Below are 18,788 nucleotides of genomic sequence, written 5' to 3'. Positions count from 1 at the left end.
ATGTGAACCTGGAGCTGGTGGATATAGTTACCAGGCTAGCCATTGAGCACCTGGAGTCACCTAGCTCCACTCCATACCACTACCACCACCACCCTCTACAGGACCGCACCCCCCCCACAGGACCACCACCACTACCACCCCACAGGACCACCACCATCCTACAGGTCCACCAGCACCCCTGTGTTAGGTTATAGGCATTCATGGCCATGCCTGGATCTGTTGTGGGTGTAGGGCATCTTAACTCATGCCTTCATCTGTGCACAGTAAGCTCGTTACCCACTTAGCCATTTCCCCAGCCCTGAAGATCACTCTTTTAACAATAACTAGGCAAACAAACAACAGTAACAAAACTCACTTGGAAAAAAAATGAACACATTTAGAATATTTGCATTTACTTTTAGAACATATATTCCTGATAGCAAGCCTAGTTTGGAATGATCATGCCAATATGTTTATAAGATTCACTTTGCTGTGGCAGATAGTAGTAAAGACCCACTGGAGGCTGTGGGCCAGCTGAGAGTGGCGCCTTACAGGCTGGCTAGCTAGCTGAATGCTTAGAAAGGCCTCTTTTTAGTGATAAATGCCTGAAATGGGCCATGAACCTCCAAAGCAGACTAAAATTTTAATTTGAGGGCGTGTGCAGCAGACAGACATTAGTGGCCTGTAGCCCTGATCCACCTTGATAATCATTTTTCTCTGGTGACTGATACTCTTTTATACTGTTTATACTTTTATATACTCTTTTATACTGTTTATCAACACCCCTTATCATTACACCTTGGGAATGTCTGTGGTTTCACCATCTCCTGTTGGCTTCCAAGGCAAGTCATACTAATTCAGAGTCTTGTAAAGCATCCCCTGGAGCTAGTTTTAATAGATCCCAGCCTTCTGCTACCTATATACCCTAGTCTAGCTTTCTTCCTATGTTTTAAAAGCTGCCTTCCTTTTTAAAACTTCTTTTTAAATTTTTTTATTTTTATTTTTTTGCTAATATGTTTTATTGGTTATTTATTTACATTTCAAATGCTATCCCCCTTCCCCGTTTCCCCTCCACAACCTCCATATCCCATCCTCCTTCCTCCTCTATCTGTACTCTTTAGTTGGTGGTTTAGTCCCTAGGTGCTCTGGGTGTCTGGTTGGTTGATATTATTGTGCTTCCTATGGGGTCGCAAACCCCTTCAGTGCCTTCAGTCCTTCCCCTAACTCCTCCATTGAGCTCTCCAGGCTCAGTCCGATGGTTGGCTGCAAGCATCTCATCTGTATTGGTCAGGCTCTGACAGAGCTTCTCAGGAACAGCCCTACCAGGCTCAACAGCTTTCATTTTTCTTCCTTTTTTCCCAGATCACTTTTCTTATTCAGAATGTTGTAAGAGCCCTTAATTGTTTATCACACTGAAGACAAGGTTTAAGGATCATCAGTAAGAGATTAAGGAGGGTTGGGATAAGGCTATTTAACAGGGTGATAAATGCTCTGAGTAAAGATCTTAAAGTCTGGAATTTAAGCTGTCTTACCTACTGTGGTTGACAGAAATGAAAAACACAGATACCAAAGGCAAGAGAGCTTAGGCAAGAATCTCTAGCTCTAGTTCCTGTCCTTCATTTTCATGTATATCAGAACTCTGTATTGCAGACCTACCCTCTGCCCATAGAGTGTGACCTTTGCTTTTTCCTAAAGAAAGTTTTTCCCATGAGTGTGGTTTTTTTTCTAACAACCTAGTCATCGTCTACCTTTCTCATAGTCTCCTTGGCTGTCCTATCTGCTCTAAGTTGTATTCTATAGTTCCTTGGAATTCTTAGTTAGCTACCTAGTAAACTTCTTTCTCAGGCTTTTCCCTATAATGTGAATTCAAGCATAGAGGATTAGGCCCCCATGCTCTCATATCTCCCACAGCAGATGTATGTGTAGGACAGGGTAGGATGAAAAAGGTAGCAGGATGAAATAAGCCAAGCCTGAGGCTGTTACCAGCTTAGTTACTAATGGAACACGAGGCTAGGGATGGAGGAGAGAACATCAACTATGGGATTTCTAAGTCTTCTGTATTTGGAACTCTGTGATTCTAATTGAAAGTAATTGACTAACAGAATGTGGTGTGGTAGAATGAGAAGAAATTGTAAGTTAATTCTGTGGTTGTAAGCCTCAAGATCCAAGAAGCATTGTTAGAAAAGTAGTAGAGTTGCCAGGTTGGTCAGGGAGTTACATTAATGCTTGTCAATAGGTGAACTTTTCTATCGACCGTTGTGCAGGCAGTAATAAGTAGCCATCTTTGGAAAGACAGCTGAGGAATGGAAATGAGACCCAGTTGTTGTCCTACAAGTATAGCAGGCCTCCAGGGTGGGGCTGGTATAGAATGAGGAAAGGGCAGGTACTAGGTTTTGACAATAGAGCTGGTGTCTCTTAGCACAAGGAAGAGGTAATATGGAGTGGAAAAGTCAGCAGTTTTACAGTAGTTTGCATTTAAGTGGCACAGAAGAATTGATGGATGTAATGGAGACATTCAGTAAGCTGAAGTTGTGAGCTGGAGTCTAGGGCCAGCTCTGAGCAGCCTCCAGGGAAAAAGTTCAATGCTCTGATCAGGAGAGTTGAGAAGGCAGGGCTGATGAAAATACTGAGAACTCTGCCCTACTGTAGAAGGCCACCCTAATTCCACATGAAGAGGGGCTCCACAGGTTCTGCACACATGGTTATTTCAGGTAGAGTAAGTTTAGCCATGAAAGATAGTTTGGGGTGAGATTCTCCCATCAAAGAAATGTAACCTGAATTTCTTTTCATAAAAGCCTATGGATTACAAAGACTCAACAATGACAAACACCGCCCCCCCCCCCAAAAATCAAACACTACCTTTTAATTTTTTCTTCTTAAAGAATATTCCTTTACTTCTACCAAGAAGTAAACTTGTTACCAGGAAGCCTTTTGATTCTGTCCCTAAGTCTGAGGTTAAATAGTCAGCTTATGGTGGTAGAACTCTAACAGTATGAATCTAAAATCTAACAGGTATAACCTAAAATAAAGTGGTATTATTTATGAAATGGATAATGACCCCAAGAATGCTCTGACCTTGATGATAATTGACTGAATCTCTGAACCTGTAAGCCAGCCCCAATTAAATTAACACGTGCCTTGGTCATGGTGTCCACAGCAGTAAAACCCTAAAACAGAAGTTGGTATCAGGAGTGGGTTATTGCTGTAATAGGCCCGGCCATGCTTTTGTTTGGAAAAGTATAGATTTGGGGACTTTGGATTTGGAAAACCATGGAATGTTTTAAGTGGGGCTTAATGAGCCATCCTAGTAGTAATATGGAATTTGTTGCTGTGAGAGATTTGAATCGTGTTCAGAGGACAAGAATTTCAGTATGTGGCCTAGAGACTGTTTTTGTGGTATTTTGGTGAAGAATGTGGCTGCTTTTGGCCCTTGTCTGAAGAGTCTACCTGAGGTAAAGAGATTTATATTAATTGCATTGACAAAAGAATTCTCAAAAACCCCCAGGGGAGAGTTTGTTTTTTGGTTAAGTCTCATGAAGAGCATTTTGAACAAGTATAGCAATCTTTGTAAAAAAAAAATATATATAAAATATATGGTTCGAATATTAAAGGAACAGCAGGAAGTGAAATGAAACCAAATCCTGTGTTCTAGGAGATAGTAGATTAAAGGAGTAAGACTTTGGGACAAGATCATACCCAGCTAACTTTAGATTCAAGCATGGTGGTACACACGTTTAATCCTAGGAGATAAAGCCAAGCAGATTTCTGAGTTCCAGGCCAGACTGGGACAGAGCAAATTCTAGGTGAAGAAAAGCTTATGTCCAGGCATGGTGGTATACACTTTTAATCCCAGGAGACAGGCATGCAGATTTCTAAATTCAAGGTCAATCTACAGAGCAAGATCCAGAATAGCCAAGCTTAGGCAGTGAAGGAGTTGCAAAACAGAAAGCTAGTAATAATGTAAGAGAGCAAGGGACCCATGTTCCAGCCACTGCAAGCAGCATATCGTGGCAGCTACAGCCAAGTGCCTCTGTCTTTAGAGTGAAAAATAGAAGGGACTACTGGGACAATTGATGCTGGTTAGCTGGAGCTAAGAAATTAGTGGTGATTAAGAAGAGACTAGCATCACTGAGGTGAAATCTTCTGGGATGTGTTTTCTGAGAGCACAAAGAAGCTGTGATCCAGAAATAACCATGCTTGTACCCCAAGCTGCAACTGTGCTTGGTGATGTGTAAGAGTCACCCAGGTAGTACTGGTTTTGAAGTATGAAGGGGTCATGAAGAACAGCTGAGGCTTGGCACAGTGAGAGGCCATTGGTGAAAGTGCATCCTCAGTTATATTTGACAGCCCAGGGCTGAAGGGGTCATGCAAATGATTTGAGACCTGGCACCATGAATATCGCCCATGAGAGGCTATTGGTGAAGCCTAGTTGCAGTGGAAGACCTCTGAGTATTGGAGATGCCAGTACCATGGGATGACCACCAAGAACAGCAGCAACAGTGAAGTGAATCATCCTGAGTTTAGAGTGCTATAGAGAGCAGAGCTGGAGAAGTGATGCCAGCCCTTTGGACGAGGCCAGATCATATGTGCATTCCAGACACTGAAACAAGAAGCTGTGAAGTTGAAGTTGACTTGAATATCCAAAGATATTCGAGAATCCAGAGCTGTGGGATATCTGCCAAGGAATGCTAACAGGGAATGGAACCAGCCCAGGAAAAGAAGTTTGTCTCAGTCAACAAAGAAGAAGAAGGAGTTGAAAATCTGAAAACCACTTTGACATCAGACATGGAGATGCAGAGTTTGGAGTATGTCTAGCTGGTTTCCTATCTTGCTTTGGGAATTACAGTTAAGTGATTGGACGAATCTCAGAAGAGACTTTGAACTTTGGACTTTTAACATTGTTGAGACTGCTATAGACTATGGGGACTTTGGAAGTTGGACTAAATGTAATTTTTATTAAGCTATGGCTAGATATGCCCCCCATAGACTCATGTGTTTGAATAAGCCTATGGGAGCCAGAAAGTAGAGTGTGATGGTTTGTATATGCTTGGCCCAGGGAGTTGGCACTATTAGGAGGTGTGTCCCCTGTGGGCAAGGTTTTAAGACCCTCGTCCTAGCTTCCTGGAAGTGAGTCTTCCACTAGCAGCCTTCAGATGTAGATATTGAATTTTCAGCTCTGCCTGCACCATGCCTGCCTGGATGCTGCCATGTTCCCGCCTTGATGACAGTGGACTGCACCTCTTGTAAGCCAGCCCCAATTAAATGTTGTCCTTATAAAACTTGCCTTGGGGTGTCTGTTTGTAGCATCAAAAACCTAACTAAGACAGTCTAACTAAAATTTACCTCTTTTTCTTTTTCATTTTTTTTATATAGAATTTAATTCCTTTTCGACCTTCAATTCAGTTCCAAGGACTCCAAGGGGTAAGTACTATCAATTTAAGAAAAAAAATCTAATTATATTAAATATCATAAAGCTTTAAATTTTTGCTTTCATCTTACTCTCAATATAAGCAGTCACATATTTTGTGAGCTTCATAACTAAATGAGATTTTCTGTCAGGTTTAAGATGTTTGAATTGTCTTTATGTGAAAACAAAAATGGGTGTTTTTTTGCAAATCGTGGATGGTTGTGTATTTTAACATTTTTATTGAATAATTAAACATCACAGTTTTATGGAAATATATTTATAACAACTAAGCAAAAGATTGATTTCATGCAAGTTACAACTACAGTTGTTCCTATTAATAAAATGTAGCTATGTGCTTAATTTTACACAGTAGGAAATGAAATATATAAATAGAAAATAAGCTTAGCTAGTATAGACACTTTTGTGTGTCTGCTTTATTCTGCACTAGGGAGTGTAGCTTGGAGGTGGTATGCACAGGACTGTGGGTCCAGTCACCAACACCAAAACCAACAACATAATATATAACTTTAAATTAAATCGACCTGTCACTTTTGTGTTTATAATAGTTAATTGATTTTATAGGAGTAGCATTAGTGTAGCTATTAAATTTTCTTAGATCTATTAATTTCATGTGTATGAATGTTTTACTTGTGTGTGTGTATGTGCATCACATGCATGCCTGGTACACTCAGATGTGAGAAGCGGAGGGCTGGAGTCATGGATGGATAGCTGTGGGTAGAATGGAACCTGCATTGCAAAAGCTGCAAGTGCTCCTAACTGTTGAGTCACCTTCCCATCCCTAATATTATTTTTAATTGTTACTATTAATATTTAACATTAAGAAACTAAATAGATGTTTATTTTGCTTCCTCACTGGAATTAGTAAGTATTTATATTCCTATCTGCTAGCTATGTAGCCTGGCCATTTGGATTACCTATAAGTGGAGTTTAGGGCTTTGGGAAGCCCAAGGAAGAAGATGATCATAAGCTTGATCATTGTAAATCTACATCTTTTTTATAACATCAGAAATATAAAAATGTGCCTATGTGAATAAACAGTTTTTTAAACCTTTTAACTTGAAAACTCTGTGGAGACAGATTAATTGCATCATTCATTGGACTAAGAGTACAGTATTTCTAAATCTTTTGTAGAATGGCAACTCAAGGAGATGTTTATATGGATGTCAGCTGTGCTTCTGCATGGCAGCTTTTCTTCCTCCTGAGTCACTGGAGATCATGGATGGGGTCCTAATAGAAATGAGCATTCTTCTGAGTTTTCTTGTATAGCTTTTTAGGTGGTGATTACTAACCTCATCTCATTTTATATGGAGGGGGTAGTTCAATTGTTTATTTAAGGCTTTTGGAGTTTCCTGCAGTTTTTAATAACCAGTAATCTTGAAGGGAAAAACCAGTAAGAGGCCAGAATCCTAGAACCCTGGTGAATGCTGGCTTTTCAGACAGGAAAGTAAGGTCTGAGCTGTGCTTCTTGGAGCTGGAGGGGCCACTGCTGTTCTGGAACTGCTGCTCCCCTAGCTTTCTCTTTACCTTGTTTGAGATCTCAGGCTAAGAAAAAGTAAATAAAGGACATTTTCTTAGGAAGCACCAAGTTAGACACAACAGCCAAATGACAGGGAGTGAATACTTAGGGCTACCAAACTCTGATTCTGATTCCAACATGCAGTTTAGCACAGGCCTGGGCTTCTATGGCCTACTTCTTACTCTAAGCCCTGTGCAAGCAGTTTACAGTTGAGACATTGGGATTTCTTCTGCAAGTCCCTTACCTCTCTGCACAGCTATCCTTGAGCCCACGTGTCCAGCCCTCTTCCTACTACTTATCTTTACTTATGCCATTGTATCCCTTGCCTGAGTATAGTTTGCTGCCAAAGGTAATTTAGTCATAAAATGACTGATAGGTTTAACTTCCAGCATGTGTTTGAATTTTAACAAGTAAGCTTTCAGCCCAGTTACAGTGTGATTGTGTTTATATAGTGAATAGAGATGGAGGCACTGTAGACTGAGAGACAAGGATGCTTGGCCCTACCTTGCTTTTTCTGTGTCTGTCTCATCAACACCCTACCCTTTTTATTCTCCTGGGAACAAAATTATGGACTCAGCATTGTTTTAGAGCCTGCAGCTGCATTCTATCTACCCTTCCCCCTTCCATTTACAGAGCTCTCTGGAGCCCTTTGGGACTTAGTAAAAACAAAGACTCATTACAGGGGAGAGAGTGGGTTGGCACAGCCCACAGGGAGGCCGCAGAGCCTTAACTGTAAGGGTCTTCTATACAGTGCTCCTCTGTTGTTCATTAGAGCCGTGATAAGCTAACATTGCCTGTGCTGATTGCTTTTAAAAACCTTCAGAAGTATACTTACAGAACTTTCCAGTGTGGAAATGCTCACATTTAAATTTAGAATTTAATTTAGAAAATGCTTAGGGTTTAAATTTAGAATTCCCACAAAAGATAACTGTTTCTTAGTGAGAGATGTTTGTCTTTTATATCAGATGTAATTGGAAATATACCTTAACTGTGATGATAGTACCATATGTAAACAAATTTGAAACATTGTTAAAGTATCCGTTTAAAAGTGTTACAGGTATTCCTTGTTCGCCTGGTGAAGTTGTGCGGGTCTGCATGGTTATGGTAGTCCTAGCTGCTAATTATAGGATCCTCTGCCTCCTTCAGTAGTATCTATAGAGGCTCAGAAGTTAGATCTTGGCAGATTAGTGTTTAAGTCTTATTTGCTTTTTTGTCTGAACATGTTCTTTTGGGTTGATGTTAGCGTCTACATAGGTACAGACTAAAACATTAAAGTGTGGCAGTGTGCTGTATAGAATTCTAAGTCATTGATTATTTGGGTTTTATTTCTATCGCTAGGCAGTAGATTTCATAGGAAAAAATGGAAACTATGTCTGAGAGGCACATACACCTTTCCCATAGTGGAAAAGGGCACACAGGAAATTTGATGCTCACTGAAAGTGTTTTCTGTAGGAGACGAATTGGTTCTGATTGCTGAGCTCATACTAGGAACTGTGTACAACTGAAAATATCCTCATTTATTCTCTAGTGTGGGTTAGTCAATTTGTCTTCATGGGTCTAATGTATACGTACAGCTCCAGATCTTTAAGGTAGAATATTCAGAGGAAAATGACAACACACTGTACCAGTTTCCAAAAACTGCATCTTTATAGTCAGGTAGCACTGTTCTCTCTTCCCCTACATAGTGAAAGTGAAGCAGGTGACTTCCAGGGCCATCTGTTCCAGTGGAGTTTGGAAAGCTAGTCTACATAGCTTTATGAAATTGAACATTTCTAAGGGCAAACAGTTGGTAGAGGCAGGCTATATACTGCATGTGAAAAACTCTTCCCACGTATTGGAGAGCTCTGAAAGACTGTTTCTGGAAAGTTCACTCAGTGTTTAATGCAGTCAGCAGTTGATACAATTGACATAATAGTTATTCCACAAACTATAAAAGTACCTAGTTGACATTAATATGTTGTTATTATTCTGCTTGCTTCTTGGTTTTATGGTGTTTTCTGGGTTTGTTTTGTTTTTGTTTGGGTTTAACTTTCTCAGATGTGGCCTTTCTATGTTACCCAGGCTAGCCTGGAACTTTCAGTGTGGGTCAGACTAACCTTGAACTTGAAAGAATCCTCCTGCCTCTCCTTTCCAAATGTTGGGATGCCTGGCATTTAGCTACCTACTCAGCTTGGTTTAGTTTTGTGACACCTCCCTCCCTATATGTCCCAGGCTAGCCTGGAACTTGAGATCCTTTCCTATGAAACACTAAGATTTCTGGCATATGCTAGCATGACCAAGCTCTGCATTAGTATGAAAGAATGTAGAGCTAGGTAAGATATGGTCTTCACTCCTGCAGAATTTCCAGCCTGGCAAACACATGCAGACTAACATTTAGGAAAGCGTTAATAACAAATAAAGGATTTAACTAGAACCCTCACACAGCACAAGGCTTTATGTTCACTGCTGTGAACCAACATTGTAAACAGGTTTTTGTGGGTTCAGTGGTATATGTTAGCTCTGCATGATGCTGTGTACCTGTAATGCCAGCATTTCATATGCTGAGGCAGGAACATTGAGAGCACAAGCTTCCTGTCAAGGTATATTAAAAAAAAAAAAAAAAAAAAAAAAAAAAAAAAAAAAACAGAAAGAAAAAACAGAAAGTAAAGTTCTCTTTTGACAACAAATGAATAAAATTCTAAAAGCCTAATTAAGAATTAACACAACATTTTATACACAGAAATAAATGTGAGAAATTAGATTACTGGGATAAAATCCAGAACTAGCAATATTTTCAATAGCAAATACTGGCCACATTTGCTGGCATACTGTGGACACCCTTGCATTTAATTTGCTTGTGGCTTCTAGGACTAATGTTCAGAGAGTGATTGTCTCAGGAAAATGAGAAATAATGCTAACATTGTCACATTAGGAGATTACAGAATCCATATTAACTTAGTATTTATTATGAGAATGTTATTCAATAGTTCTTTTAATTGCTTGCCTTCAGACTTAGCAACTCTAGAGACTATAGAAGTTTTGCATATCCAATTTTTAGAAGTTATCTTAAGGATGTTGAAAATAAAAGACATTTTTTAATATACTATGTATCTTGTATACTGAATAAAACATGGCCACACATGTCTTTTCAAGACAGAAGAACCCAGCCAAACAAGTTCTAAATGTATGACTTCCAAAAAGGCACAGGAATCTCCTGAATCTGTTTACTGGATACCTTTAATGGCTTGAATTGTGTTGTAAATTCTTGCAGTGTTGCAAGAATTCTTGCAGTGTTGCTTCTTGCAGAAGCTCAGGATTTGGATTTTGTTTTAAATTTTTCTTTTTTATTTAAGCCCTGAACTTAGCATAGTATTCAGAAATACTTTGCAAATTATTTATTTTACTTTGTAGGGTCAGGGGAGAAGATTAAGTCTAAAGGACTAAATTATACAGTATTTGAAATTAGTAAGCAATTTCAACCCACCTTGAATATGCTTCCCTCAGACTGCCGTGCCCTGCCCAGTTTGGTACCTGGAAAGCAAAGATAACTATGGGCTTGGAACAAGTAGCAAAGACAAAAATAAATCCTCAGCACTGCCTTCTCTCTTAGAGGATATGCTTTCCCCTGGCTTCTCTCCCCTGCTGTTTCTGGTTTGTCTAGTCCACCAGTTTTATGAACAGTTATGTCTCATCAGTCTGTTCAAAAGTCGATGATAAGGGGCTGATACTCTTGTCTCTGACTGTGACTACCACAAGAAGACTGTTAAAGTTATACCATTATACTAAAATACCATTCTTGTATAATGGGATTTTGCTATAAGATTTTGAATACTGTAGTGGTTTATACATGAGACAACATTTATATTAATATTTATATTGAATTTCAATTCTTTGCATATTATCAAAGGTGTTAGCTAATTATTTAACTTTTATGTGCACAGAAACATAGCTTATTTTTTTAAATCTCATTTTAGGTTAGTGTATGAGCTACCTCTAAACACTCATCTCTAACGAATGAAATCATAGCTTGAAGCTGTGGTAACTTAACCGGCCTCTACAGTTTTATGCTATCACTCTTTCCTGCTCTGCTCTTTCTGGAGAAGGACTCACCTCTGGGCTTTCTAAATGATCAGAGGCAGTGACCTAAACTCAGTCTTCACAGCATGAGTGGGTCTTTCTATGTCCTGTGTACAAATGACAATATTTTAACAACTGTATGGGGGGGGGGAAGAAAGCTGGAGATGTTTCAAACAACATTTTACACATGAAAAAACATAAGCAAACCATATTACTGGCTTCAGTGTGTGTGTGCACATTCCATTTTTTTATTAGATATATTCTTTACATTTCAAATCACTTCCCCTTTCCTGGTTCCCCACTCCCCTAAAGTTCCATAAGCCCTCTTCCCTCTCCCCCTGTTCCCCAGTCAACACCCTCCTGCTTCCCTGTCCTGGAATTCCCCTACACTGCTGCATCCAGTCTTTCCAGGACCAGGGGCCTCTCCTTCCTTCCTTCCTTCTTGGACATCATTTGATATGTGAATTGTGTCTTGGGTATTCCGAGCTTCTGGGATATAATATGCACTTATCAGTGAGTGCATACCATGTGTGTTTTTTTGTGATTGGGTTCCTCACTTAGGAAGATATTTTCCAGTTCCAACCATTTGCCTAAGAGTTTCATGAATTCATTGTTTTTAATAGCTGCATAGTATTCCATAGTATAAATATACCACATTTTCTGTATCCATTCCTCTGGGTTCTTTCCAGCTTCTGGCTCTTATAAATAGGGATGCGATGAACATAGTGGAGCATGTGTCCTTATTACATGCTAGGGAATCCTCTGGGTATTATATGCTCAGGAGTGGTATAACAGAGTCCTCTAGTAGTATCATGCCCAGTTTTCTGAGGAACCAGCAGACTGATTTCCAGAGTGGTTGTACCAGCTTGCAATGCCACCACCAGCAACGGAGGAGTGTTCTCTTTCTCCACTTCCTTGTCAGCACCTGCTGTCTCCTGAGTTTTTGATCTTAGCCATTCTGACTGGTGTGAGGTGAAATCTCAGGGTGATTTTCATTTTCATTTCCCTGATGACAAAGGATGTTGAACATTTCTTTAGGTGCTTCTCAGCCATTAGATACTCCTCAGGTGAAAATTGTTTAACTCTGTACCCCATTTTTTAAAAGGGTTATTTGGCTCTCTGGAGTCTTCTTGAATTCTTTGAATATATTGGATATTAGCCCTCTGTCAGATGTAGGATTGGTAAAGATCTCTTCCCAACTTGTTGGTTGCCGTTTTGTCCTACTTACAGTGTCCTTTGCCTTACAGAAACTTTGCAATTTTATGAGGTCCTATTTCTCAGTTCTTGAGCTTAGAGCATAAGCTATTGGTATTCTATTTAGGAAAACTTCCCCTGTGCCCATGTGCTCAAGGCTCTTCCCCAGTTTCTTTTCTATTAGTTTCAGTGTGTCTGGTTTTATGTAGAGGTCCTTGATCCACTTGGACTTGAACTTAGTACAAGAAGATAAGAATGGATTGATTTGCATTCTTCTGCTTGCTGACCTCCAGTTGAACCAGCACCATTTGTTGGAAAGGCAATCTTTTTTCCACTGGATGGTTGTAGCTCCTTTGTCAAAGATCAAGTGACCATAGGTGTGTGGGTTCCTTTGAGTCTTCAATTCTATTCCATTGATCTACGTGCCTGTCCCTTTACCAATACCATGCAGTTTTTAACACAATTGCTCTGTAGTACTGCTTGAGGTTGGGGATACTGATTCCCCCAGAAGTTCTTTTACTATTGAGAATAGTTTTAGCTATCCTAGGTTTTTTGTTATTCCAGATGAATTTGAGAATTTCTTTCTTTTTTTTTCTTTTTTTTTAATTCGATATATTTTTTATTTACATTTCAAATGATTTCCCCTTTTCTAGCCCCCCACTCCCCGAAAGTCCCATAAGCCCCCTTCTCTCCCCCTGTCCTCCCACCCACCCCTTCCCACTTCCCCGTTCTGGCTTTCCCCTATGAAGAATTGAGTTGTGATTTTGATGGGGATTGAATTGAATTTGTAGATTGATTTTGGCAAGATGGCCATTTTTACCATATTAATCCTTCCAATCCAAGAGCATAGAAGATCTCCATCTTGTGAGGTCTCCTTGGATTTCTTTCTTCACAGACTTGAAGATCTTGTCATACAGATCTTTTACTTGTTTGGTTAGAGTCACACCAAGATACTTTATATTGTTTCTGGCTATTGTGCAGGGTGTCATTTCCCTAATTTCTTTCTCAGCCTGCTTATCCTTTGAGTATAGGAAGGCTGATTTGCTTGAGTTAATTTTATATCCAGCTGCTTTGCTGAAGTTGTTTTATCAGCTGTAGGAGTTCTCTGGTGGAGTTTTTTCTGTCCCTTAAGTATACTATTATATCATTTGCAAATAGTGATAATTTGACTTCTTCCTTTCCAATTTGTAACCCTTTGACCTCCTTTTGTTGTCTAATTGCTCTAGAAAGAACTTCAAGTACTATATTAAATAGATATCGAGAAAGAGGGAAGTCTTGTCTAGTCCCTGATGTTAGTGAGATTGCTTCAAGTTTTTCTCCATTTAGTTTGTTGTTGGCTACTGGTTTGCTGTATACTGCTTTTATTATGATTAGGTATGGGCCTTGAATTCCTGTTTTTTTTTCCAAGACCTTTAACATGAAAGGATGCTGAATTTTTCAAATGCTTTTTCAGCATCTAATGAAATGACAATGTGGTTTTCTTTGAGTTTGTTTATGTAGTGGATTACATTAATGGATTTCCGTATATTGAACCATCCCTGAATCCTTGGGATGAAGCCTACTTGATCATGTGAATGATTGTTTTGATGTGTTCTTGGATTCGATTGGCAAGAATTGTATTGAGTATTTTTGCATCGATATTCATAAGGGAAATTGGTCTAAAGTTCTCTTTCATTGTTGGATCTTTGTGTGGTTTTGGTAACAGCAAATGTGGCTTCAGAGAAGGAGTTGGGTAGTGTTCCTTCTGTTTCTATTTTGTGGAATAGTTTGAAGAGTATTGGTGTTAGGTCTTCTTTGAAAGTCTGATAGACTTCTGCATTAAAACCATCTGGTCCTCTTCTGGGCATATACCCAGAAGATTCCCCAGCATGTAATAAGGATACATGCTCGACTGTGTTCATAGCAGCCCTTTTTATAATTGCCAGAAGCTGGAAAGAACCCAGGTATCCCTCAACAGAAGAGTGGATGCAAAAAATGTGGTATATATACACAATGGAGTACTATTCAGCTATTAGAAACAATGAATTCATGAAATTCTTAGGCAAATGGATGGAGCTGGAGAACATCATACTAAGTGTGGTAACCCAGACTCATAAGATGAACCATGGTATGCACTCACTAATAAGTGGATATTAACCTAGAAAACTGGAATACCCAAAACAATCCACACATCAAATGAGGTACAAGAAGAACGGAGGAGTGGCCCCTTGTTCTGGAAAGACTCAGTGAAGCAGTATAGGGCAAAACCAGAACGGGGAAGTGGGAAGGGGTGGGTGGGAGGACAGGGGGAGAGAAGGGGGCTTATGGGACTTTCGGGGAGTGGGGGGCTAGAAAAGGGGAAATCATTTGAAATGTGAATAAAAAAAAAAAATCTGGTCCTGTGCTTTTTTTGGTTGGGACACTGTCAATGACCACTTCTATTTCTTTAGGGGTTATGGGACCGTTCAGATGGTCTATCTAATCCTGATTAAACTTTGGTAGTTGGTATCTGTCTAGGAAATTGTCCATTTTATCCAGATGTTTCCAGTTGTGTTGAGTATAGGCTTTTGTAGTAGGATCTGATGATTTTTTGAATTTCCTCAGTTTCTGTTGTTATATCTCTCTTTTCATTTCTGATTTTGTTAATTTGGATACAGTCTCTGTGCCCTCTGGTTAGTCTGGCTAAGGGTTTATCTATCTTGTTGATTTTCTCAAAGAACCAGCTCCTGGGTTTGTTGATTCTTTGTATAGTTCTTTTTGTTTCAACTTGGTTGATTTCAGCCCTGAGTTTGATGATTTCCTGCCTTCTACTCCTCTTGGGTGTATTAGCTTCTTTCTGTTCTAAAGCTTTCAGGTGTGGTGTTAAGCTGCTAGTGTGTGCTCTCTCCAGCTTCTTTTTGGAGGCACTCAGAGCTATGAGTTTTCCTCTTAGCACTGCTTTCATTGTGTCCCATAAATTTGGGTATGTTGAGCTTTCATTTTCATTAAATTCAAAAACATCTTTGATTTCTTTCCTTAATTCTTCCTTGACCAAGTTATCATTGAATAGAACATTGTTCAGCTTCCTTGTGTATGTGGGCTTTCTGTTGTTTTTGTTGCTATTACAGACCACCCTTACTCCATAGTGATCTGATAGAAGGCATGGGATTAGTTTGATCTTCTTATATCTGTTGAGGTCTGTTTTATGACAATTATATGGTCAGTTTTGGAGACGGTACCATGAGGTGCTGAGAAGAAGGTATATTCTTTTGATTTTTATAGATATCTATTAAATCCATTTCATCCAAAATTTCTGTTATATTCATTGTGTCTCTCTTTACTTTGTGTTTCCCTGATCTGTCCATTGAGGAGAGTAGGGTGTTCAAGTCACCCACAAACTTTAGTAAAGTTTCTTTTACGAATGAGGGTGCCCTTGTATTTGGAACATAGATGTTCAGACTTGAGAGTTCTTGGTAGATTTTTTCTTTGATGAGTACAAAGTGACCTTCTGCGGCTCTTTTGATGACTTTTGGTTGAAAGTCTATTTTATCGGATATTAGAATGGCTACTCCAGGTTGTTTCCTGTGACCATTTGCTCGGAATACTGTTTTCCAGCTTTTTACTCTGGGGTAGTGTTTGTCTTTGACACTGAGATGCGTTTCCTGCATGCAGCAAAATGTTGGGTCCTGTTTGCATATCCAGTATGTTAGTCTATGTCTTTTTATTGGGGAATTGAGTCCATTGATGTTAAGAGATATTAAGGAACAGTGATTGTTGCTTCCTGCTATTTTTGATGTAATTTTTATGTTTGTGTGGTTATCTTCTTTTGGGTTTCTTGAAAGAAGATTAATTTCTAGTGTATAGTTTTCTTTCTTTTGTTGGTGTTTTCCATTCATTATTCTGTGAAGGGCTGGATTTGTGGAAAGATGCTGTGTAAATTTGTTTTTGTCATGGAATACCTTAGTTTCTCCATCTATGGTAATTGAGAGATTTGGTAGATATAGCAGTCTGGGTGGGCATTTGTGTTCCCTTAGGGTCTGTGTGACATCTGCCCAGGCTCTTCTGGCTTTCATAGTCTCTGGTGCGAAGTCCAGTGTAATTATGATAGGTTTACTACCTTTATATGTTACTTGACCTTTTTCCCTTACTGCTTTTAATATTCTTTCTTTGTTTAGAAATGGCTCAGTGGAGAAGTCTGTGCTGTGCAAGCATGAGGACCAAAAGTCAGATTTTTGGTGCCCACATAAAAAAACAGGTGTTGCAGTGTACATCCCTAGAAGGCAGAAGCAGTAGTAACTTGGGGTCTCCATGCTCCAGTTTTCGTGAGAAACACCATCTCACCATCTCAAAAAAAAAAAAAAAAAAAGCAGGGGGAAAGTGATAGAGGAAGATATTCCATGCAGACCTCTGGTTTCCACGGTCACATATATGGGCAGTTACATATCACCCCACCACTACACACATACACTCATTACCATACACCAAGACAAAACATTTCACTTGAAGCCTATGGATATGCACATTCATGAAGCTGAAACAAAAGTTCCTTGCCCTGGGATTTATTTTACCTTAATTTCATCTGTACTCCCTAGTTTTATTTCTTGTTTGTTTGTTTGTTTTTTCTCTCATTTAAAAAGAATCCTGTAAGTAATTAAAAAAGAAATGTTCTAAAGAGGCTGGAGACAGGACTCACTCAGGAGCACTTGCTGCCCTTGCAGAGTTCCTGGGTTTGGTTTCTAGTACCCACTTGGCAGCTAACAACATCTGTAATACCACTTTCAGGGGCTTTGATGCTCTCTTTTGGCCTGTGCAGGCACCAAGCACACACAGGGTACATAGACAAATGTGCAGACAAAATACCCCCATACTAAACATACAAAAATAAATAGAAGGGGATTTAAAATAGTAAAAAGAATCCTGGCCAAAGTCCACTGAGCTAATGCCATTATCTTCCAGTAGGTTACAATCAGTGGCTTTCAAATACTGCAGGAGACCGTCATCTGTTTTTAAGTTTTAATCGAAGAGTCAGTCGTGTGGCCAGATTTGCATTTTAACATTCTTTGCCAATAGCTGCTTTGACAAAATTCACAGGATTTAGCTGATGATAGAAGAGGTCAGTGCGAAGGGTAGAAGAGGAAACCCAGTTTACTGCAGACATGCTGGTGACTTTACCAGGTGTCAAGCTTTGTAATTCAAACTGTGTTTATTTCTAGAAGTAAATATGTAAATTATGGTTTGTCTTGTTATTACTAATTATAAATTTAATTTTTTAATCTTTATAGGTTAAATGAAAAAAAAACTAAAACATATTTCAATAGATGCCTCCCCAAAGGCAATTTGTTACCTGTATTTTCTAAATGTACCATAAACAAATTAAAAAAATTTTTGGAGATGTCAGGCTTGATATGAAAATCTAGGCAAAAAAAATGAATATTAAAGGTTTTTTTTTTTTTTTTTTTTTTTTTTAAAGCTGACAAAGGGAATGGAAAAGGCAGGTGTTGAGAATGTATGTGTGGTTAGACACAGCTGAGTATTGTGCTGCTTGGGAACTTGATAGAGCCGCCTTGTCATCTATCTGTGGGGAAAGCCCTCTGTCTGCTCTCTCCCAGGCGGAGTGCTGCCTTATCAAAGGTGGGGAGCAGAAGAGTGTGCCTTCCAAGTTAAGACCTAGGGGCAGTGGTATTGGGAGGGGTGGTGAGGGGTACCAGGGGCATTCAATCTGGAAAAGACTGATTAGGGAGTCAGCTGCAGCCGTTGGTTAGATTTGAAGAGCTGGTGGTGATAGTTCAGTTAACAAAACTCAAGAGAAAACTGATTAGGAACTAAATTGTGCCTACACCATCCAGGAGCAGCTCCCAAGTAAGCCACCCCAGAGAAGAGCAGTGGCTTGGAAATATTTCCAAAGCCTCCAGTGCTTTGTTGGGGATAATAGACATGGTAGCCATATTATGAAGGCAGCAATACTTGGCTAACGGTACTGAGCACTTTCTTACAGCTCAGGTGGATAGCTCAGTCCAAGTGTTGGTAATTCAGTCTTCAGAGATGAGAATGGCAAGTCACATTTCTATGGGACAGTGAACAAGGACTGACTTGTTTGCCACAGGTGTCTGAAAGTTCTGTATTTGGCTGTAAAGATGCTGGGGTGCTTGCAGTTTTGTTTCTTGTTTTGGGGGGAAGGTTGTGTTCTTTGTCTTCCTTGAACTTGAAGAAACGAAATTTACAAATGCAAGATTAATATTGAAAAAAACTCAGCATTTTACAGTTTATGGCCCTGTTTTTTTTTTTCTTAAAGCCTTCAAAATATTTAAACCGATTGAGTCACAAAGGGCAAGATTCATACTGATAGCCTAAAATCTAATTGTTTATGCCTTCTTTATTGTACCTGTTTGAGAAATGGAGTGAATGAACATTTTAGAACTGTAGGAAGACAAGAATGAGGATGAGACAGGAGTGTCTGGGCCAGGGAAAAGCGATTCTGTTGGATTTCTCCGGGTCTTTTTTGGTTTTGGTTTTTTGTTTTGTTTTGTTTTGTTTTTTCTCATTCTCACACATATATTTTTAAAAGGTTCTGAGGCAGCTGTATATGGTGTTGCATGTCTCTAATCCCAGCACTTTAAAGTGATGGCAAGAAGATCAGGAGTTCAAGTCCAGCCTCAG

The 18,788-nt window shown here is 39.4% G+C and overlaps 1 protein-coding gene across 2 annotated transcripts in view; it reads left to right on the top strand.

Moving 5' to 3' along the window:
- Ell2 (elongation factor for RNA polymerase II 2) overlaps positions 1-18,788 on the top strand; it is a 69,079-nt gene that overhangs the window by 10,690 nt on the left and 39,601 nt on the right. For both annotated transcript variants that reach the window (XM_052159398.1, XM_052159399.1), the window contains exon 2: positions 5,353-5,400. In XM_052159398.1, the coding sequence (XP_052015358.1) occupies positions 5,353-5,400 (48 nt within the window). The remainder of the gene's footprint in view (positions 1-5,352; positions 5,401-18,788) is intronic.

The sequence above is a fragment of the Apodemus sylvaticus genome, chromosome 16, assembly GCF_947179515.1.
Source record: "Apodemus sylvaticus chromosome 16, mApoSyl1.1, whole genome shotgun sequence".
NCBI classification, from domain to species: Eukaryota; Metazoa; Chordata; class Mammalia; order Rodentia; family Muridae; genus Apodemus; species Apodemus sylvaticus.
The sequence above is the reverse complement of the archived record's forward strand: the minus strand, read 5'-3'. Positions and strand labels throughout refer to the sequence as shown.